Source organism: Penicillium cosmopolitanum (assembly GCF_028827165.1).
Source record: "Penicillium cosmopolitanum strain IBT 29677 chromosome Unknown utg000005l:1.0-4006212.0:1.0-4009387.0, whole genome shotgun sequence".
Lineage (NCBI taxonomy): Eukaryota > Fungi > Ascomycota > Eurotiomycetes > Eurotiales > Aspergillaceae > Penicillium > Penicillium cosmopolitanum.
The window spans coordinates 1253548-1275660 of NW_026622675.1; the positions used below are offsets into that span (position 1 = coordinate 1253548).

General features: G+C 51.2%; 6 protein-coding genes across 6 annotated transcripts; 2 read left to right on the plus strand and 4 right to left on the minus strand.

Annotated features, from left to right (window-relative positions):
- Positions 1–147: 147 nt before the first annotated feature.
- Positions 148–1160, plus strand: N7509_003519 (peroxidase family protein; the record flags this gene model as incomplete). Its single annotated transcript, XM_056628156.1, has 4 exons — positions 148–262; positions 320–554; positions 679–950; positions 1045–1160. The coding sequence occupies 4 exons, from the start codon at positions 148–150 to the stop codon at positions 1158–1160; spliced, it is 738 nt and encodes a 245-aa protein (XP_056490890.1).
- Positions 1161–2288: 1128 nt separating this feature from the next.
- pdeB (3',5'-cyclic-nucleotide phosphodiesterase PDE2) lies at positions 2289–5342 on the minus strand (the record flags this gene model as incomplete). The annotated part of the gene is made up of 3 exons (XM_056628157.1): positions 2289–2555; positions 2585–5100; positions 5162–5342. 3 exons carry the CDS (start codon positions 5340–5342, stop codon positions 2289–2291), a joined length of 2964 nt encoding a protein of 987 aa, XP_056490891.1.
- Positions 5343–7169: 1827 nt separating this feature from the next.
- Positions 7170–8616, minus strand: N7509_003521 (NAD(P)H-quinone oxidoreductase; the record flags this gene model as incomplete). Its single annotated transcript, XM_056628158.1, has 4 exons — positions 7170–7796; positions 7871–7962; positions 8092–8358; positions 8595–8616. The coding sequence occupies 4 exons, from the start codon at positions 8614–8616 to the stop codon at positions 7170–7172; spliced, it is 1008 nt and encodes a 335-aa protein (XP_056490892.1).
- Positions 8617–9484: 868 nt separating this feature from the next.
- On the minus strand, positions 9485–9751 carry N7509_003522 (uncharacterized protein; the record flags this gene model as incomplete). The annotated part of the gene is made up of 1 exon (XM_056628159.1): positions 9485–9751. The coding sequence occupies one exon, from the start codon at positions 9749–9751 to the stop codon at positions 9485–9487; it is 267 nt and encodes an 88-aa protein (XP_056490893.1).
- Positions 9752–9842: 91 nt separating this feature from the next.
- N7509_003523 (uncharacterized protein) lies at positions 9843–14471 on the minus strand (the record flags this gene model as incomplete). The annotated part of the gene is made up of 2 exons (XM_056628160.1): positions 9843–13831; positions 13934–14471. The coding sequence occupies 2 exons, from the start codon at positions 14469–14471 to the stop codon at positions 9843–9845; spliced, it is 4527 nt and encodes a 1508-aa protein (XP_056490894.1).
- Positions 14472–18662: 4191 nt separating this feature from the next.
- On the plus strand, positions 18663–21974 carry N7509_003524 (DEAD/DEAH box helicase; the record flags this gene model as incomplete). Its single annotated transcript, XM_056628161.1, has 9 exons — positions 18663–19499; positions 19560–19742; positions 19796–20288; positions 20342–20513; positions 20566–20727; positions 20780–21226; positions 21295–21715; positions 21772–21886; positions 21943–21974. The coding sequence occupies 9 exons, from the start codon at positions 18663–18665 to the stop codon at positions 21972–21974; spliced, it is 2862 nt and encodes a 953-aa protein (XP_056490895.1).
- Positions 21975–22113: the final 139 nt, after the last annotated feature.

Consider the following 22113-nt stretch of genomic DNA (forward strand, 5'->3'; position numbering starts at 1 on the left):
TTGGTTTGTAACGAATTGAATGTAGTCACCTTCCTCCTCATACTTAGTATTATCGTCGAATACAACTACCTACTACATATCGGTCTGAGCTTGTTCGTATCTGGGCTCTTCACAGTTTTCATGTCTCCGAGATAAAGTTCAATCAGCATGAAACTCCAAGTCTTACTTGCATTCGCCGTGGCTACTCTAGCTGCGGCCGGCTCTATTGCCTGTCCTCCCAACCATCCACTGACAGACTGGAGACCTGCTGGTCCCGATGACGGTACGTGTATTGCTTGAGAAATGTTTGTCCAAATCATTTCTAATTCCAATTACATAGACCGAGCTCCCTGCCCTATGCTTAATGCCCTGGCGAACCATGGCTACCTCCCACACAACGGTAAAGACATCGGGGAAGAGACCATTATCCACGCATTCGGGACAGCCCTGAACTTCGAAAAGTTCTTTTCTCGGACTCTTTTTAAAAACGCCTTGACTACGAACCTGAATGCTACGACCTTCTCATTAGCAAATCTCAGTCGACACAATATCCTCGAACATGATGGTAGCTTGAGGTAAGCTGAGCCCAAATATACAACGTAGTACAAGTTGGAATGGATTACCCACTGGCATGGACCGGTGATTCGGACCTTGATCATTATTGAACTGGTGCTCACAATCCTCTTTCATCTACCACAGTCGCGGAGACTTTTACTTCGGAGACGATCACAGCTTCAACCAAACCCTCTTCAACGAAACACGCTCCTACTGGCCAAATGCCAATATCGACCCGCAATCCGCAGCCAGAGCCCGCCAGGCCCGAGTCAACACGTCGAATCGAACAAACCCCGAATTTAAACTAGACGATACGGGCAAAGGCAACAGTTTCGGCGAATCGGCTGCGTATCTCCTCGTACTTGGAAATAAGACAACTGGCATTGCTAGGAAATCCTGGGTTGAGTTTCTTTTCGGTATGTTCGAGGCAGTGTTATGCCCAGTTAGGGGTTTCCTTTCCTCCTCTCTCGCTTGTTGTTTGATGCGAGACTGACGTTTGAATTCATGCAGAAAACGAGAGGCTTCCGTATGAGCTTGGCTGGGAGAGGGCTCAAGAGGCTATCTCTTTGTCGGACTTTGGAAGTATGGTTCAAAGGGTTATGGATGCTACGCAGTCTGCGAAGTAAGGGTGAATGCTATCAGGGTGAGATGCATTCGTTATCCTGCTTGAGACGTATTGTGCGTTGCTAGAGTACGCTTTTATGAAATCGTCACGGTCTTTTAGACTCATCTCGTTGTTTGATTGTTTAGCATAGAGCCAGCCACGCCTTAATGAATCTTTACACGTAGTTGTCACCTATGATCGCATTTGTTGGAGATTTGCGGGATTTTTATCATATCTAGTACTACCAAGCTCTTCCAAGTTCCTCGAGACCATGTTCAAAGATTTCTTGGTTGATTAGAGTAACGTGTACCAAATGCCTTGGCCTGGCTAAAACATACTAGTAACCACACGGCCATGGGCTTTAGATGTTGAGATATCGTACGTCTCCCAGCCTTGGAACTACTATTGGCAAGTACTTAGTAGTAACTGAAGATGAGAAGAAACATAATATGTATATTGGGAAGAAAAACGACTCGACATCGCCGAATCACTTCACTTCCATGAAGATAAGACCAGAAGGCAAAGGTAGAAAACAGTCAGAATCAACGCCACCAGCCACCCTAATCCAAAATCTAAAATAGCCAACCCAAATGCAGCCTGCAAGGCGAGGTAGAAAATGAGAGAAAAAAAAGAACACGGGAAAAGAAAACAACAATGTCGTCGGACAGGACCATGATCATCACAAAAGCGGACAGAAAGCATCCGATGCAATAATACCCAAGGGAGCGCAGGAGCACGAGCACGAGCACGACTCGGAGCAAACCCCATTGAGGAAGAAAGAGAATGTATAATATAAACAACCCTTGAACCTGGCCAATCTGTCACGGCAGAAAAGGCATCGGGCAGGGGGTTTTTTCTTCGTGGTTCGGATAAGACCCAGATTTGATAGTCATTCCAACCGGATTCATCGACATCGTTCAGGTCAAAGGAGATTCAGAAAGGGAGGGGAAAGCCTAGCTGGTATAATATAAAGCCAAAAAGCAGAGAATCCATCCACTCCGCGGCAAAAAACCCAATGCAACTCCATCGAAAAAATTTTCAACGCTCATTACAAAGTGCACCATTCATGAGGCCATGATCGCATAATACACAGCCGGCAAAATCGCAAAAAGCGATATGATACCGACTAGAACGAAGGAAAAGAAGGAATTCAACTCTCGCCGTGAACCTCCTGTTGGTGGTGGTTGCGGCGTTTCCAAAATGCAAGGCGCAGTCGGCTCCGCTTTTTCGGAATGCGTCGTAAGCCTCCGTTGCGAGAATCATCGCCTTGCAGACTTTCGTTCTTGACGCTCTCTCCAGTAGTCGTCGACTGGGTCGGGCTTCGAGTACCGTTGGCAGCGGGTGTATACTCTTTGGCATTGCCATTGCCATCCTCCGACTTCGAGTGGCTGACGTCCATAATAGAGCCCGGCCCCGACTATAACTACTCTCTTGATCACCACCAACTGAGGCATATGATGTGCTTGGCCGGGTGCTAGTGTCATCCGGAGCACCGATCTCGCTTTGCGGCGCGCTGTCATCCGTAATGCGCTTTTCATCACCGCTATCAACGGCTAAGAAGCTGGAAGCGTTGGTCGCAGGTGAAATCGGTGTCATATTGTTGCTGTATGTACTGACACTTTGCGTTCGGGTGCAGCTGTTGCGGTTGGAGGTTGATGGAGCCGAAGTTCGGACGGATGAACTGTGGTGTGCATGGTGTCGCTGAGACCCCTGCGAAGGTGCATGGCGAGAGCTGCTCGGCCTTTCGGAAGCATCCTCAGATTCTGGAACGGGCTCTTCAGTAGTCGCCGGGAAGGTACCCCCGTTGGTAGCCGAGCTTGCATAAAGCACGGCGGCCAATACGGCAGGGTCCCCCGGGGGTCGGTTGGAATCGGCGAGTGGAGTTTGTAATTGAGTTGCGACGGAACCCCGAGCCGATTCGGGGGCCCCGGGGATGGAGAAATACGAGAGGTCCGGCACAGCGCTGGAAGACTTCCGGGATGACTGCACTTCGGGCACCAGTGGGGTTCCTGTAATCTCGATTTGAGGGCCGGGGGTATCCGGTGACACAACTGGCTCGATGTTGTTTTCATTGTAAGCTCCACTTTCGGAATCCGTACTGATGTTGGAATTGGGCGACAATGGATCGTTCAAGGAGCCCTCCCTATCTCCATCGGGCGCCTTCTCGGTATCATCAGAATCAACCGGCGGAGCAGGACTCTGTGAGCGTGGCGAGATTGTGATTTCTGACCGGTGTTCAATCGGCAGGCCCTGCTTCCGGAGTTCATCATTGGCATGCTGCTTCCACTGTGCTTGGTTGCGACGAATGTGCTCGGTCGTAAATTGTAGCTGAGGCAAGAGATCGGAGATACCCTCAAAGAGAGGAAGGGCGAAAATAGACATAAACCCAATCTGGCTAGTGGCCAATTTATAGATATTTCCAAGCTCTGGAGGACCACCAAAGAGCGCGGTTTCCATGCCAACCTCCTTTTCCATCTCGCCTTGGTTAGCGAACTCTTCCTGTAAGATCTGAGTCCATTTCTCTGCAATCATCCAGGGTCTAGCCACATTGCTGATATCGGCACATTTGATCAACAGACCGCAAAGAAGGGTCTTGTATAATTCGACATCCTGCGGTTTCCACCCATCGACCGACTTGTGATTCTCGTGGAATTTTTCTTGCAATTGTCCCATCCGCTCCATGAACTTCTGGTGAACACCCATGTCAGTGGCCAGGATGGAACTGATGAGTAATTTTCGCAGCTGTTTGTCTTTGAATGCAACAGGCCAGTGACGGCGGAGAATCTGGGAGAAAGCGGCACAGTGAAAAGCCTCCAGGACAGAGTTGTCATTGTATAATTGTGCCAGGGGAGCATTAAGCTTCACAAGGAAGAAGTTGTTGACACCGGGATGACCAACATCGTGACCGATCGCGGAAATCAGTAGAGTCATCGCATCAAAAGGCGAGAGAAGAGAGGCGATAGGAGATTTGGAGACCGGAGCTTGACCAATAGGCTCGTAGGGAGGCAGGGCACCGATATGAAGGAGGAAGCAAAATACAGATTGCAACACATCAATGGCGTGACGAAAGTTGTGATACAAGACGAAGGAATTGTAAGCGGCGCGACAGGCAAGTAGGAAGGTTTGTAGTTCACCCGATGTAAGCTGCCATTGTTCCAGACCGGGCAGAGTGAAAGCATGCTGGAGCATTTGGCAAGCAGCATAAACCAGCTCGTCTTCAGAAAACTCATGAGCCGAAAATTTCCAGCTTCCCACCCGCTCCCTTATAAAAGAATGACGATCCGGGTTGATATTCAATTCGTGTTCTTGAAATTCGTCGACAATCTCCTCCTCTGGGTTGCAGATGCCTTTCATGAGTTTCGACACCATTGCTTCTCTCAAGTATGCATAGGGCTGCTCGTCATTCACGCCCACCCACGAAAGTTTGCGCAACTTTTTGCGGGCGAGAAATCGAGACATTTCTTTCTGCGCAGATCGATGAGCACGGTATGCGTGGACCAAAAGCCCCTGTAGTCGGCCGCGGTCCAGCGGGGTTGTCAGGACGTCGAAAGCGCCGGCATCGAGGCACCGTGCAATCTGCTTGTGTTCCAGGGTGAGGTTATTTGGTGGTTCGTTCGTGGAATCGGTCGCACTAGAGCCGGTTTCGCGAAGAATGGCGATTGGAACGACCAAGTTCGGACCATCCTGAACTTGGATATCGGACGATACACCTGTCAGAAGTGACAGAGCGGGTGCTTCGTCTGATTGTGAGGAAAAGGTAAATGTGCGTTGAATGGCTCCGGGAGATGGCGGTACACTGTCGCCCCAAGAGGCTCGGCTAGCTTTTCGGCGAGCCAGATTCGTTTCGTCGTTGCCAAAATCGATGCCAAAGAAGGCGAATATTGGAGCGCACTCGCTCCCCGAACGGTCGCTCAGCTCGGAGAGCTTACTGGCAAAGGAGGCTCGGCTACTGCATAAATAGACTAAATGATTCCCAGTTAGCGTTGCCAAGGTAAAATTCTCTACCGGTCGGTCATAACTTACTCTTTTTACAGACTTCGAGGAGCTGGCCCAAGTCGGCCTGAAGAGCCTCGGGTTCTTCGGGTCGCGTGAGCGAGCCCACTGAGGAAACCGTTGCAGCGTCTATAGAGGTTCTGCGTACCCATCTTTCCGACTGAACCCGGTCGTCTATATAGACGCCCGAGCAATCCACGCACTCCACCATCATGTAATGTAGTAGGCGATCTAGCGATCTCCGGTCGCGTCACCAAGATCACTTAAGTCGTAATTTGAGAATTTATCGGAAAGGAAGAGAGGAGGGGAGGGATTGACGAATCAGGGAGTCGGTGTCTTTGGTCGAGGAGGTCACGGAATCGGCAGGATCGGTCAGTACGTTCGGGGGGGGGAGTCGAGTTGTGAGGGAAGTTGTGGTATGTCCAGGTGTTCAGGAGAGGAGGGAAGAAACGAGCGGCGACTCCGGGAAGGTGACGATGAAGGTGTGATGCTGGAGCGAGCCGGAGCGAGCCCGAGAAATCGGCGCCAAAATAAGGGAGGCAATCGACGTGAAGGAATGAAGTCGGTCACCCACCCCTACGGGTTCAATCAAACAATGGAGTTGTTTTCCCCTGCAGGTCGATCCCGGGAAGTGTCGCGTTGCAGACTGGGAGAGGAGGAGATCCGAGACAAACGCAGAGAGAAGGCGAGTGCAGGAGGAAATTGGGGAAGATAGCGCCACAGATGACGGCACGTGAGGGGACGGAAATGGAAGGGCCAAGGGCCTTTTTTGAATGGAGGAAGCGGCGATGTTTCAGGGTTCTTTTTGGTGTAAGTGGTCAGGGCGACATGGTCGAGGTGTCTAGAAGAGAAGGAAAGGAAAATAAAGGAAAATAAATCCGATCAGATGGGGTGGGGATGGGGGGATCCGATGATGTGGGAGGAGAGAAGGGAAAGAGAAAAGAGAAAGTGACAAAAAGGGAATAGATGAGACAAGAGAAGAAGAGAGGAGAGGGGAAGGGGAGGAGAAAGAGAGAAAGTGGAGGGGGGCCACACGGGGAAGGGGGCTTCCAATGCTTCCAGAAGGCCTTTTTGGGGCGGGACGGGATGATCCTCGCTGCACGAATTTAGAGTGAGTGTGGCCACTGGCACTGGGCAGTGGGCAGTACAGTACAGTGGTACTGGGTAGGCAGTAAGTACCTGCCAGTTAGGTCCTCCATAGGTAGTACTTGGTACTTTGTCACTTAACTTACACTTTCGCCCCCGCTTCTCCTCTTTCTACATAGTACATACTACAAGAAGTAAACTTCCTCTACCTCATATATTGAACAGGTGACCTCCCCTCTTCTTTCCTCTACCTCTACCTACGACTATCTTCATCTACACACTCCCTTCATAACCTCGATCCTATCAGTGGCCCCCACCATGACGCCTCCTTCTCGCACAATTTTTTTTCTAGAAGGGCCCACATCTTAGGTAAGCGTGCAAGTATTGGCTGCAGCATCCCGTCGAGGCTCCGGGGCGCATTTGCGAGGGCCGATCGAGGAAAAAAGTGGGCAGGTTGGATGGCGTGGTTGGACATGGTTCAACTGCCCTTCAACTTGGTTCAATCCTGCCCTTCACACTGGTTGGAAATTCATTCCCGCCCTACACTGTCTCCTCATTGCCTCTCATCCTATTGATGATCTCATCGACTACTTTACCCTAGGGTACATATGTACAGTATGTATCTCTCCTTTAGAGTTATCGCCACTCGTTCCTGGCTGCCATCATCATCCCTCACACGCCCTTGGTTCATTTTGACGATCCCTCGCCTTGCGGAGGTGGGTGACCGCCCAATCACCGTCCCCACAACCGTGCGAGTTTCAGCTTAACCTACTTCCCCGACGCTACTACTACCCTACCTACCCTACCTACCCTACCCTACTCGTACGTGATCTTCAGGACAAGGGCAAAGGGCTTATTTGCGGTGCTAGTTCTTATTTCGGTGCCAGACCGAGGGGATCCTAACCTTCTTCCCTCGTTAAACTTCTGGCCCCTTGCTGACGCTGACGAGCGCTTACTCAATCACACAGATGATCTTCCCCTTGGTCGTGTTGGCCTCCAGCAATTGGTGTGCCGCCATGATCTGATCGAATGGGAACACCTTCTCCACAAACACCCGGAATGTACCATCACAGAATTTGGGCAGTGCGTGGTCAACCAGCGTGTCCCGCAACCGAGCCTGATAGTCCTCATCCCGGCTGCGCAGGGTACTGCCCTCGACCCGGACCCGCTTGAACAAAAGCGGCGCAAGATTCACGCCATCTGGCAATTTCCCTCCACCCATCATTCCTAGAAAAACCACGCGCCCATCCTTGGCCGCCACATCCAGGTCTCCCTGGAAATACGGCCCGCCGATAAAATCGACAGTGAGGTTGACCCCGGCCGCGCCCGCTTCCTTCTGGAGCTCGGCAGCCCAGTCCTGCGTCTTATAGTTGAAGGCCTTGGTGACGCCAAGTTCTTTCTCTAGGAAGTCGATCTTCTCCTGCGAGCCGACTGTTGCATAGATGGCCTTGGCACCGGCCGCTTTGGCGAGCTGGATGCCAGAGATGGAGACGGAAGAAGCGCCCGCGTGCCACAGCACCGTCTGACCTTCTTGGAAGTCACCGATGAGGAAAAGCGCTTGCGACGCGGTGATCCAGGTCTGATCAAAACTAGACATTAGCCATATTCCGATGCATCGGATCAATTGTAGATTTCCAATTTCCAGTCACTCACCTCCGGCACACCTGCAGCTTCCTCCCACGACAGCTGCTTCGGTTTGTGAACCAGCATCTTGGTCGAGACGGCAATGTACTCCGCGTACGCACCTATTCGATCAGAAATCAGCCTCCACTCCCATCATGCCCATATCCGGCTCCAGTAAACTGCCCCTCTCCCCCAGCGAAATCCGGCAAGTCCAAATCCATTCAAAATATCATCGGGATACATATACATACCACCATAAGCGAGGCCAAAAACCTCGTCCCCAACCTTGAAATCCTCATGCGCCTTTCCGCCAAATTCTTCAATAATACCAGAGAACTCAACCCCCATAGTCTCGGGTGCCTGCGGCGGAAGCGGATACTGTCCCTCACGCTGCAGCAGATCCATGCGGTTCAATCCAAAAGCCTTGATCTTAACGATGGCCTGGCCGTCAACGGGCACCGGTTTGGCGATTGAGTCCATGAACAAGGACGTGGCGGGGCCTTTGCCGCCCTTGATGGCTGTACTTGATATCAGCGAGGTCCGAGTAGAAGTAGGAAACAAATCATTTTTGAAGACATGTCTCTTTCAACGTGTATTTCTACGGCATGTAGAACAGAACACTATAGACCGGATCTTCGTCCGAATCTCACATCTTGTCTCCAGTTGGAGCTGATGTATGTAAGATAGGTATGGAGGGGTCTGGTCTGGTCTGCGGGGTCGTGCGGGAAAGCAAAGGAATCCAACTTGAACTTACAGATCGCGCGCATGGTACTCATTTTGCGGAAGATTGGCTTTGTTCGGAATAGACGGAGAGATACGTTTCTTTCAGTAACTTTGCGTCACTGGTGCAGTTTCAAGTTGAAGTTTCTTTTATGTCCTGCGCTCGTGGGCGGTTCTTGGGGAATCGTGCAGAATCATGATGCAGATGTGGATACCCATCATAGCTGACCGGCATTTGTCAGCACTTTCCATCCCACCAACGCTGCAGTGGGTGTTGTGTGTGGATTATCTAAATTACTGCTCACACAAGGAGATATCGGATAATCGGCACGGAATAGTGAGAGAAGAGAAAATAGAGGTCGTGTGTCCTGGCCCTCGGGCCGAAAACTAGATGGAATCCAAATGCTTGAATTGGGTTCTGATTTACGGATGTAAGTGGGGGCCATGGAATGGAAGGAGCTTAGTACGCCTGGGCATAACTCATATGTACTAGTACTCGTAGTAGCAAATGCAAATCAAAATCAATTCTTCTAACCGGGGGATATGGTAATCATCAAAAGTCGCCGACCCTACTCCATGCAATTCAATCCCATGGGTTTTTCTCACTACCCAGATCAGATAATCAGATATCCCGTTGCTTTTCCAGCCATAATTGAGACGCCGAGCAGATGTGGACAAAGGAGATGATCAAGTGAAAAGGAAGATAGATAAACGGACATCCGCAAAGATATGGGATCACCACGGTTCAAATATCTCCTTTTTTCACTGATACTTTTGTCAAGACACCGCGCATATGCAAAAAGGGAAATAGAGAAAAGAAAAACAAAGAAAAAATGCGAACAAACGGAAGAAAGAAAGACATAGTTATCATACAGTGTGTGAAGACACCCTCATTTCGAGGGCTGCTTAGAAATGGACGGAAGATTAGGATATAAGGTTTTTCACTGACGGGCTCGCACTTGCTCCAGATCCAGCGCTTGTGCCATTCGCACCTGAGTGGCGGCTCACACTCGCCATGACAGAAGGTGGTGTGTCCTCTGGACGAGTGGGCGGGGTAGGCCCACGAGGATTGACATGTGCTGGGACAACGGGCGGGGAGTGAGAGGATGCGCCCATTCGATCGACCGAGAACATGCGCGGCGGTGGTCCACCATTCAATGCGCTCAAAGAAGTCTGGGGTGACCGGTTCATTGTCACCGAGTGGATGGGAGGAGACGCAGAGGTGTAGGGGCGAGGAGGCTGCGAAAGATGCGGGGATCGGGCGGACATGGGAACATATGGGCTAGTGTGCGGCCCATATGGCTGGGAAGGCGGCGGTGGAGGTGGCCCTGTGTTTCCATAGTGTGCAGGGGGAGGCACAGGAGGATGACCTGGTTGATAAGCCCCCAAAGGGCGGGGGAGGTGGCGGAGGACCTGCATGATAGGCAGGTGGCGACATGCCGTTACGCAGAGCACCTTCGCCCGCGGGTCGCTGTTCGAAGCTACCAGCAAATGGCATTGGTGAGCTATGTGAATGGGGAGGAGGAATGGGGCGTCCAAGGATACCGGCGCCCGGAGGGGGACCAGGAGCAGGAGCAGGATGAGTATGCGGAACGAATGTAGGGCCACGCATGGTTGGTAGCATCGGGCGTTGGCCTGCATAGGGCGACGGTCGTGGATCGGGCGCCGACGGGGTTACCGACGCGGATACTGGGACGGAAGGCATAGTCGGAGCTGGAGCTGGGGCCACAGCTGGAGCTGGAGCTGGCGCCTCGATGGGATGGGGGTTCTTCAGGTGGCATTTGTGGCATTCGTAGAGCTGCTCCCCAGCATCGCCATTGGGTTGCGCAAAGAGACTCTGTGAGAGGTGCAGGGAGCCTCGACCGACTCCATTCGCCAAAGGTGCCCGAGTATCCTTGCGTCGCCCACAAGGCCACCATCGGGGGCTGAAATCGGCAGAACATCGAACACACTTCTGATTCGGAGTTGTCGTATGGAAAGGAATTGGACGCGGCGCGGGATTCTCCTCCGTGTCAATGTCCATCTCGTCTGTTGCGTCTTCGCTCGGGGTTGGTTGGGGTTTGGGAGGCTCTTTGGGAGCTACCAGGCCACTGCTTGCTGTTGTTGAGACACGACGATGTCCCATGCCAGCAGCATGGTGTGATGGTGCAATGACCGATTGCTGCACATAGGCTGCCTTTCGAGAAGTGCCGGTCAAGGTGAGATCGGCTTGCTTGTATGTTTGGGCAAAGAGTTGCAAAGCATTCAAACCATCCTGGCCAGTTAGCTCCCCAATGTCGTGAACAACTGAGGGAACGCCATGGTTAGGACAGTAGATTACGGGTGTAGCTGCTCCGACTTCGTCACCCAGACGGATGGTTTGCACGCTGTCGCGTCGCGAGTTCTTCACGGGCGTAACATCAATACCAAAACGGTATTGTGCCTGGAAAGCACAACCGATGTGGAAGTGCGCGTTGCATCCCGTGGAGTTGCAAGGAACACAGGCACCCTTTGATTGCTTGCAAATCTTGCAAACCTCTCGCCAACGGTCCTTGGGAATTGACCCAAACCCTTCCGCCGGCTCCAGTTCTTTAGCATTGCCGTATTTGACCTCGGGAGTCCATAGGGAGCACATGACATGAGCCCAATTGTTGCCTGCGGTACGCTTTAATGGTTCTCGAGGACCAACAGGCTTGCCGACGGCTTCTTGTCGCTGGCGGTAGAGCTTGATCGCCTCACTAACCATTTCCTTCTCTAGGCGCTCCTTCTCCTTGTCTCGATCCGACTTCTTTCGGCTGTTGTTCTTTGTAGTCTCCATCAAATCATGCTCGGTGTAAGTCACAGGGCAGAGAACACACTCATAGGTCGTTGAAATGGAAGGGCTGCGGTCGTTCGAGCACATATCGCAGAGCCATTTGTTACCAGGCCGGGAGTTCTGTACTCCATAGCAATTGCGGTGGACCGTCAAGCGGCAATCCCGGCAAGAGATATGGTCATCACCGGTTGGTTCAACTGAATTGCAAACGGCACATGAAAGGGTCTTTGCTTTGGGTGGGTCTGGAACAACAGGAGGTGCATCAACGCCCTTCTCAGGTCCCATCTTCTTTTTTGGCATCGGCTCGACAGACGTCGAGGTCGAGGTTGCAGTACTCGGGTTGTCGGTACGTGCTTTCTTCTTCGATGCGTCGATTTTGCTCTCAAGCTGTAGTTGCGGATTGCTTTCCAGTGATATTCCCATAGAGGCAGCAGTGGTCGCTGTAGTACTGTTGACGACCATTGGGGTCTCGGCGCCCATGAGCAATTGCGCAAACAGTTCCTCGTCGATACGGCGGCGCCAGGATTTGTTGCCGCTGGCTGCAATGCGCTTGCCAAGTTCATCCACATCTTCGTAGTGCAGAGCATATTTGCGCCATAGTAGAGCACAGCGAATACATAAAGCGACAGTAAGCATTGCGCCTTTGTCCTTCTTTGCTGAAGGATCGGCAGGGACGACAGTTCCGGGCGGGACAAGAGGGGCCCGCCGCCATTGCCGGGAATTATTTGTTGAACAGAATTTGCATTGGAACCCACGCTTCAGGACATTTGCTTTTCCGCTGTCGAAGGCAGAATCGTCATGATCGTCGGCCACATCATCGAGCAATTTGGACGCCGCGACGCTCTGGCGCCGAACCTCCTTCTTTCCGCGCCTGCCTTCGTAGCTGCCCCATATTTGCTTTCCACGGGGTGTCTTTTTCCACATGTAATAGAACCGCACAATGGCCCAGTGGGGAACTGTTTTGACATGTCGGTAGATGCTAAGCCATTCTGAACCGTACTTCGCGACTCCCTGCTCGAAGAGCTTCAGTTCCTCCGGGCGGAAATGTGGTTCTTTAAGATCCTTGTACTGGTTGACCTTCTTTAGCTTGGCCAGGGCCGCTTGCACATTAAAGCTTTCGGAGTAAAGTATTTGCAGAGCCTTGTCCAGAAAGTTTGTGCTGTACTTTTCAACCTTGATGTGCGGTGCCAATTCCTTCGCTTGGCGCATGTAGTCGTCGATGAATGCTTCGCGGTCGGCATCACTCAGATGCGATCCTGGTGCATCCTCCTCGCCACGAGCCGGGATCTGGTCTGAAGTTGGCATCTTGAACATGAGTTCGGCAGTGCGCGCTTGCTTTCCATTGTTGATGGTGACTGGCTCGTCCATTCCGCGAGCAATGTAGCCCGATGGCTCATCCTGGATCCATTTTGGTCGATTCGCCTTCTCCTGCTTGGCAGCTTCCAGCGCAGCCTTCGCGTCCTTGGAAAGAGGGCCTGCGGCCTTTACACCTGTAGCTTTATTTTTCCTTTTCAACTCAAATGGTTTCACATATTCCACCGGGCGACCGGGCCAGGGATTGACGATAGCCTGGTGCTTGGGTCCGAGTCGAGAGCTTGCACGGGGATAGATTCGATCATCGTAGTCGAGAGCGTCCTCCACGCGACAATGCATACCCAGGTAGCGATAAGGCCACATCCTCGCCTGGGCCATTTGTTCTGCTGTTTCAGGTTGTGGTTCCTCTTCGGCTGCAGCAGGCGTGCTGACAGAGGTTCCGTTGACAGCTCCATTCGTGTGACGCTCCTCCTCTTCCTCTTCCATGACTTCATCTTCGCCATCGCCGCGGTTCTCGCTCACGTGAGGAGTGTTGCGCGCTTCCAGCTTGCGCTCCTGGGCCCGACTGCATGGGGCACAAGCCCAAGCAAATCCTCGAGCTGGTTTCTTTGTCAGAGCCGGGCGAACGCAAGACATGTGATATGTTGAACGGCAAACGGCACAATCGACAGATTCAGAGCCGGAGGCGAATAGGTGACATCGCTTGCAGGTCTTGACAGCACCGGTCAATTCTTTGCCTTTGCCCACTTCGACCAGGATAAACCTCCAACGATCGTGGAGGACTCTTTTCACGTTTCCAGGAACATTAATCACATCTTTGGTCGGAATGACATCATACAGACGATGGATGTATCGATCAAACATTTTATCGTACCAGAAATTATTCCGATCCTTTTTGTAGTCGTTGATGTTCTGAATTTCAGAAACATGGCGAATAGAACATTTTCCCCGTAGTGAAGAGAGCGGACACGTATCCGAGTGCATAGATGCAAAAACAAGTCGGGAGTCGGTACTATGGCGCTGGATATCGCGAGGACGATAATACCAATTAACTCGTAATGACTCAATCACTCCAGAATCTTTGGTTTTTGACGGCAGGAATTCCATAATTCGAGCCAGGTAATATGGCTCGCCTGGAGGTTCACAAATTAAGTAAACATGATCTACATTTCGTCAGTCCTGCTTCACCCTTGGATGGGGAAATGTCCCGTTTGGAATGGGCGGAGAAATGGGGAGGAATGGAACATCAAAAAAGTGAAACATACCATTTATTCCCAATGTGGTGCCATCATCAGCAGTGATATGGCCATCCTTGAGGATTGGTTCTGAGGCCTCGAAGCTAAGCATGTTGGAGAAATAGCCGCCGTCGGAATCTCCCGGTGCGGCAGTGAAGATCTTCTTTGCAGCGTTGGTGCTGGCCGGGGTGCTGACTGTAGCCTTGCGTTTCCGTAGGGAGCCTGCCCCATTGGCATCGTCTGGGCGAGCCGAAAATGATGAGGTGCCAGGAATGGATTCCTTTGGCAGTGCATTGGACACGGTCCCATTGGTCAGACTCTTTCGCGGTAGCGTGGGTGAGGACTTCTCGCTGTCAGACTTGGAGCCGTTAACGATGTTGGTGAGGGCCACGCCGCTATTCCGCTTGGCACCCTTTGCGGGAGCAGCCTCAAATTCCGCATCCACATCACGGTCCTCAGCATAATTGGGCCGAGGAGCGTTACGACCTCTAGATCGCGTGCCATAAGGGGTCGCGGCGGACGAGCCGGCCGGATCGGCCACAGCCTCCGGGGAGCTGATGGTGGTCATTGAGAGCAACTGATCTTCATCCACGGCAGGTCATATAGCAGGGGGGCAGAGAAAGGGAAAAAGAAGATAAGTAGGAGAATGATTGAAGAGATGTGGGGATGAAGCCCCGTGAGAATCCCTGAGTGAATAGAAAGAAAGAACAAAAGAGCTGGTGGATGTCAGTCACGAAGTCAAGAACAAACACGCCTGGACGTGGCGCGATGCATGTGTGGATGCGGGTATGTGGGAACACTAAAAAGGGCCCGAGGGGGGGCGAAAATCTGAAAAAAGCGGGTAGATGGGAAGAGTAGAAAATGACGGGGAGGGGGGATGGGGGGGGGGGAAAAGTAAAGAAGGGAGGGATCTCCCCAGGGGAAAATGTGTGGGAGAATAAGAAACACGACAATCGTGGAAAATGGGAATTTCAGGAAAATTAGGAAGAAGGAAAAGAAGTGGGAACAGGCAAGACACCAAAAAGAGTGGACCAGATTCCCGTGTCAGATCTTATTGACTGCAGGGGTGAAGGGCGCCGCAGAACGGGGCCGATATCAAGGTGTGGTCCAGAGTGTTCCAACGGGTTTGGATAGGTGTGAAAGGAAGGGAGAGAGGGAGAGATGATGAGGAAGATCATCAATGGTACCGATAGGCAAACATGGAAACCTCCAGATCGGGGAATGGAAGTGGAATAGGCATGAACACGGACAGGGACATGGATATGGGATCATAAGAACATGGGAATAGGAACATGGGAACATGGGGATACGGAGACGGTGGAGATGGAGATGGATGCACATAAAGGAGGGGGGAGGTGAACTAACCAGTGGTTGATAGATATTCGTGGGGGAAGGCGACAGGAAAGAAGAAAAGAGGAAGTGGATTGGAATGGAATAGAGTGGAGGGTAGAGTAGAGTAGAGTAGATGAGTAGTGTGAAAGGAAGAGTTCAAGAAGAGAAGAGACGCGCAGATGAGGACAGAAGAGTGCGGAACAACAACAGGCGCGCAGCCACCCGAAAATGAAAATGATGATAGTTCAGGATTAGAGGGGGGATGCCGATGACAAGACCTCTTTTGGGGGGGAAGGGCTATCTCTATCTCTCCCGCTCTCTTTTTTTCTCTTCTTGAACACCAGGTATAAAAGAATACCCCGGGAAGATGGAGAGGAAGAAGACAAGGAAAGGAAAAAAGCGTCGAGGATCCCGAGCCTGCCCCTAGTCCCGATATGTTAATATGACGGATCCTCGTTGTCGAACCAAGGGAAAAAGCAGAAAACTCGTCTGGATCGGATTGCCCCAAGTATTGGGCCGTGACCACTGACACTGACTGACCACTGACCACTCTCAAACTTCCTCCCCTTGCTCGATCTACGGGGGGATTCTCTGATCGCACGAGTCAACGAGGGGAGCCTAGTAAGAGATCTCTCGATTGGAGTAGGAAACAGTTTACGGAATAGAGCACTACGGGCTGCTTGACGAAAAAAGAGTTTCAAAAATATGGGCTGAGAGTGTACAGTGCATCCATAGCATAATTAATTTGAACGGTTCTCTCGCCAAGCAATGGGCTTCCTCCCGTAATGACGATGAAGAATGTTGTCACGTAAGAGCCACTAGGAGGGATACGCGTTGGCCCCGGGAAAGAGATGAGGGATTCAGTTCAAATAATGCACGGTTCTTCACTCCCCTCCGATCTGGCTAAAGTTTGGCTGTTGTGTGAGGTTTGGTTTGACCTCCCTCCTTCACAGTGAAGGGGACAGGAAATATTGATATAGAATCAAGCCTCTGCTCGCGAGACTACAAAGAGAAAGGTAATTCGAGAACGGCCCAGCCGCAGGAATGGGGCCCTCCGGTGGCTGCTAGTATTTTCCCTCACACCCGAGAACCGTTCATGACGACTGATATCGCAGGTTGTGGTAAAGGTATGGCAAGGGCACTAGCACTGAGAGACTCCACACCCTCCATCCACACGATCCCTGCTTGGGTTTAAAAAAATACGTACGGTCCGGTACCTTGGGTGTGTATCCATGTATGTACATTACCCTCTTGATCTTGGCCCTGTACCACTTCACTACAAGCGAGCTTGACATCCAAGGTAAATGAATTGCCCATGTGATGACGACGAAGTATCATCGGGCTCTACCTCTAGGTACAAGGGTGATATGGCTCTTCATCTAAGGTCGATCCTAGTCGGATCAATATCTATGTATTACACAGATCAAAGTGGCCACCTTAGCCTCCAGGGGTGGTTGGTAGGTGGAAGTCCAATTTGGGGTTAAGACTCTTAAAGTGTGGGCACTAGTCGATGCTATTGCCCGATCGCAGGCACGGAAGACTAGTGAACGGCCATCGAAACAGGACGAACCCGAAACAAGAAAGGCAAAAATTAAAAGGGAAAAAGAAAAGACAAGGCGAAGCAAGGGCATGGACCGTGCCGGTCACCATCGAAACCATGCGCCTGAACCACCAGAGGCAACAGGAAACACAGAGGCGGCCAGCAAAGCAGATGGTTCGATCCGATACTTTACCATATACATACGATGGTGAGTATCATCGACTCGGAAAAATGGACTCATGTGCTCCGTATACACGGTACAGTCTATACGGCGGGGGCATCTCCTGGGTAATTTAAACTTCTACCGCCCATTCGGTCCAATGACGATCCAAGCTGCCGAGAAGAATCCGCTGTTGGCCGAGAATGATTTGCTCCCGGCGGCTGTTGCGTGTCGCCACCTTGCATTCAAACGTGCCGGTCAATGGAGTTACCGGAATGGGCAATATGCTCCATGGGAGGTCTTGTATTATTTGTACACTACCTCTGTAAGTGGCTTGTAGTCGAGTCAACCCTGGAGGTAGTACTCGTAGAGAGGGAAAGGGACGGAAGAAGATGGGCCCCTATCCACCATATATGGAGTATCCCGTTACGATCGAGCCATCCTGTGATGGTGCGATCGGGCCCCTCAGGGACTCTTTGCATTCACCACTTCCCCGGCATCTCGCTTCTCCTTTCAGACTGCGCACACACGCGGGTATCATCCGGTTGGCCCACGTTTCGCTGAGAAATGCCTACATAAGCACCAGATCGGTAGATTTATACAATATAGTAGCAGTACTGGAACTACTGTATGACATATACTAGTATAGGGAGGCGGCAAAGTGAACAGGGGAGACCTACTCGTACCTACCTAGGTACCTAGGAAGTAGGTACTATGGATGATGCCAGTGCTAGCCGGGCGACTGGCAGCAACCTTGGAAATAATTACCTGTAATATACTAGTAGTAGTAGTACAGTATCTACTCCGTAGTGTAGTACTAAATACTAGTAGGTATGCAAGCCGATCGCCCCAGATAAACCATGGAGCTGCAGAGGTGCATCACATTCCTCCGATGCATGGCGATTTTAATCGAATTCTTCCCCGTCGATCATTATAATTTGTCTCGAATTTCGACACCGGGGCGATACTCGTAGTCGGTTTCAACTGTCGAACAATCCGTTACAATTGTGACCTGAGTGGATGACTTGCTACAACACCATTGGGTCGGCTGGTCGCCTACGATCCACCAACACGACCGGAGAGGGCAGTGGGATGCGCCAGCTCTAAATTTGGGTAAGCCTTGGGAAAGGGGAAAAAGGAGTTCGAGGGGAATTGTATGTACTCCGTACTCGTAGGCAGCAATTCATCCCAATCATGACGAGGGTTATCATTGAAAACAAAATGGGATAGAAGAGAGGCTCTATTTCAGAACTTTCGGTTGATTTTATAAGTACAGAACTAAACTACCACTGGCAGAGTAGGTTATTCGTCAGCTGACCCCAGATCGTTTGAAATCTCTTGATCCGCATGCGTAAGATGCATGAGGGCGTGGAATCAATGCCGGTCTTGTGCAAGGGGGCCATTGCCATGGTGTGTAGGCGTCCCACTAGAGTGATGAGTGATGAGTGATGAGTGATGAGTGATATTCAATTCGTGCCTTCCTCTGCGGCTCCAACGCCGTACTGAAAGGGAAGGCGCGACCAGGAACCGATTCGATTACTAATGACTATGACATAAATATTGCCTGAGGCCTCAACGGTTGTCCATACCTGGCGCGTCGACATTAAGAAGCATAACATTGGAAAGGCGAGGGGAAAAAAGAGGTCCCAATGAACCTTTTATCATATGCCATCTCCTGAGAAGCTTTCTCCATCTCTTCCCATGCATCGATGAATGGTGTTCCAACCATGTCGACGGGACAATCGGCCCAATCCCATGGGGTTACCACCTCAATGGATATCGCCCGTCACCAGGCGTCAAATGGCTATCATGTAGCCTCGGTGGCTGGCCAAAAGAGGCCTTTGACAGATTCTTCGCCCCAGGAGGCCCCCAAACCGGATGCAGGCGTACATCGCATCGCCCTGCGTGGTCCAAGTGAAATATCCAACCCGCCGATTCTGGAGTCGGCCCCATTGGACTTTGCTCGAGCCTCGTTGGCCCCTCCTGTGAACCGATTTACCGCCAGCGCTATCCATCAAGGCCCGGGCGCCAGCGGCTTGGAGGAGGAGCATAAATTCGGAGAACCCGCACCGGGATCCAGTCAGAATCCCCTATTGTCTCTTTCCCATCCCAAATACGGACTTCCTTCGGCTCTCAAGGCCAACTTCGCTGCATTGGGGGTCACCTCTATTTACGCTTGGCAAGCGTCCTGTCTCTTGGCGCGGGGTTTATTATCTGGCGAGCGACATTTGGTCTACACAGCCCCCACTGGTGGAGGCAAGTCCCTAGTGGCGGATGTGTTGCTGCTGAAACGGATCATCGAGAATCCTACCCGGAAGGCCATCTTGGTTTTGCCCTACGTCGCATTGGTTCAAGAGAAGCTTAAATGGTTGCGTCAAATTGTTCAGGGCGTGGAGAAAATCATCCCAGATGACGAGAATGAGGACGATGGTGACAACTTGCATTTCGCCCGCAAACGATGGAAGCGATTACAAAAGTCCGTCCGAGTGACTGGGTTCTTCGGCGGAAACCGGACAACTACAACATGGGCGGATACCGATATCGCCGTTTGTACCATAGAGAAGGTGCGTTGCCTCAAGAGTGTCATTGTATACAACTTCCCTTTATTGACATGAGACCTCTAGGCAAATTCGTTGATAAACTCAGCAATTGAGGACTGTAGCATTGGTGACTTGGGTGTTGTGGTGCTCGATGAGCTGCACATGCTTGACGATGAACATCGTGGATATTTGTTAGAGCTGATGGTGACGAAGTTGTTGTTGCTCCAGCAAGATATTCAAATTGTGGGAATGAGTGCTACTCTTTCGGTACGTTGGCGAGGCTTTTCTCTTCGCATTGGAGATTTCTAATACAGGAACAGAATACCGAGATGTTGGCGCAGTGGATGAATGCCAAGTTCTACATTTCCACCTATAAACCGGTTCCTATTGATGAGTACCTGGTTTACGAGAATGTCATCTACCCGGCCGCGACATCAAGACAGCTTTTCCAAACAGCTTCCAAGTTGACAGCATCAGCATCAGCATCAGCATCGAATACATTGCAAGACTCAATTCCCCCGCACCGGACCATTGAAGCGTCTACTTACAAGGAGCTCTCCAATTCTGCAACAAATTCAATGGTGGCATTGGCAGTTGAGACCGCTATTGCAGGGTTTGGTGCATTGGTCTTCTGTGGGAGTCGGGGGGCATGTCAAGTTCACTCTGCCACCATAAGTGAGGCGATGCCTGCACTGACTGAGGGCACTGATGAAATGAACAAGCGACTAGACCTCTTGGCTGAGTTAAGAAGTCTCTCCTGTGGCTTGGACCCGATTCTCCAAAAAGCAATCATCAAAGGAGCTGGATTCCATCGTCAGTAAATACCCGAAAAATCTCGTGATCTTGCAAGACTGACACCAGTAAAGATGCCGGCATGACAACGGAGGAACGGGAGCTAATTGCCCAGGCCTACGACCAAGGCGTACTAAGAGTGCTTGTTGCGACTTGCAGTCTTGCCGCTGGCGTGAATCTTCCTGCGCGACGAGTCATCATCAACGGCGCTCGAATGGGGCGTGAATTGGTGGGCCCCGCAATGCTGTGCGACCATATCTATGTTATATTCGTGATGAATTTATGCTGACGATGGCAGACGTCAAATGTGTGGGCGAGCTGGGCGCAAAGGCAAGGACAGCTCGGGTGAAACATATTTGATCTGTGTCAAGGCCGACCTTGAGGCGGTATGCGATCTTCTGGATGCTGATATGCCAGCCATCTCAAGTTGCTTGGCCCCTGAAAAAAGAGGCCTGAAAAGGTACACTCCTTTATTTGTGATCTCATTGGATCCGGAAGGCTGACATTTTTAGGGCGCTGCTCGAGGCTGTAGCAACAGGATTGGTCTCGGGATTCGAAGCAATCAAAGAGTACGTGCGCTGTACTCTACTCTACCTCTCACTCGACAAGAAGTTGGTGTACAGTATCATGGATTCTGCCCTGCAAGAACTCATTAATGAAGGCCTTGTACTTTTGAAAGACGACGAGTCATATGGTGCGACCCTGCTAGGCCAGGCAGTTGTGGCCTCGGCCTTTTCTCCTGAAGATGGACTTTACGTGCACGAGGAACTCAAGCGGGCACTCGAAGCATTTGTTATGGATGGTGATATGCATGTATTCTACATGTTCACTCCTCTTCAAGTGGCTATGAGTAATCCAATCGACTGGCAGATTTTTCGAGACCAGCTGGATCGCTTGGATGAGAGTGGCCTCCGTGCCCTTCAATATGTCGGCGTCCAACCGGGCTTTGTAAACACAATGTGAGTGACCACACGCCCCAGTCGCACAGAAGATTTCTCTCAGCTCACATGGCTTTTGTATTCGGTAGGGTGCAATCTGGGGCATCATTGAAGGAAACAACCCCAGACCAGCTCAAACAAGCCCGTGTATACCGTCGCGCTTATACTGCATTCCAACTTCGCGACCTGAGCAACGAGGTCCCTCTGGCAACAATTTCTCAACGTTACAAAACCCCCCGTGGATCTATTCAAATTCTCGCACAACAATGTCACGGATTTGCCGCCGGGATTGTCAAATTCTGCCAGCGCATGAATTGGGGCATGTTGGCTGCTGTATTGGACCACATGCGAGATCGCCTCGAAGCTGGCGCGCGTGCCGATCTACTCGAGATGGCACAGGTCACATTTGTCAAGAGTTGGACTGCGAGACTGCTTCGGGAGAATGGGTTCAAAGGCCTGCGGTCTTTGGCCGAGGCGAATCCTAAAGATCTCGTCCCAATCCTCATGATGGTGTGTTGCCCCTCCTAGCGACCAGTGAAGGGAGATGTTGATACTTTTGCGACTAGGTCAATCCGCGGAAGACGCAGAAAAACCAGCTCTATCCAACTGAAGCAGAGCGGTATGCTGCGAAATTGCTGACCAAGGCAGAGACTATTGTTGCTTCTGCGAATAAACTTTCGGGTATGTCAAATCATCGTCGTGGAGATAATGGCTTGCTAATTTTACTCTCTCTCTAGACCGGGAAATGCAAGTTGAGTTAGAGGAATGAGTCATAAACTAAGGAGCCCTGGAGGTCTTGGTAGTTGGCTGGGTGCATGATAGGATTTCATCAATGTTTGCATATGCATAAGGCGTTTTTGATACCTTCATAGACTTTATTTCTCGATCGTCCTCAGAAATGTCATCAC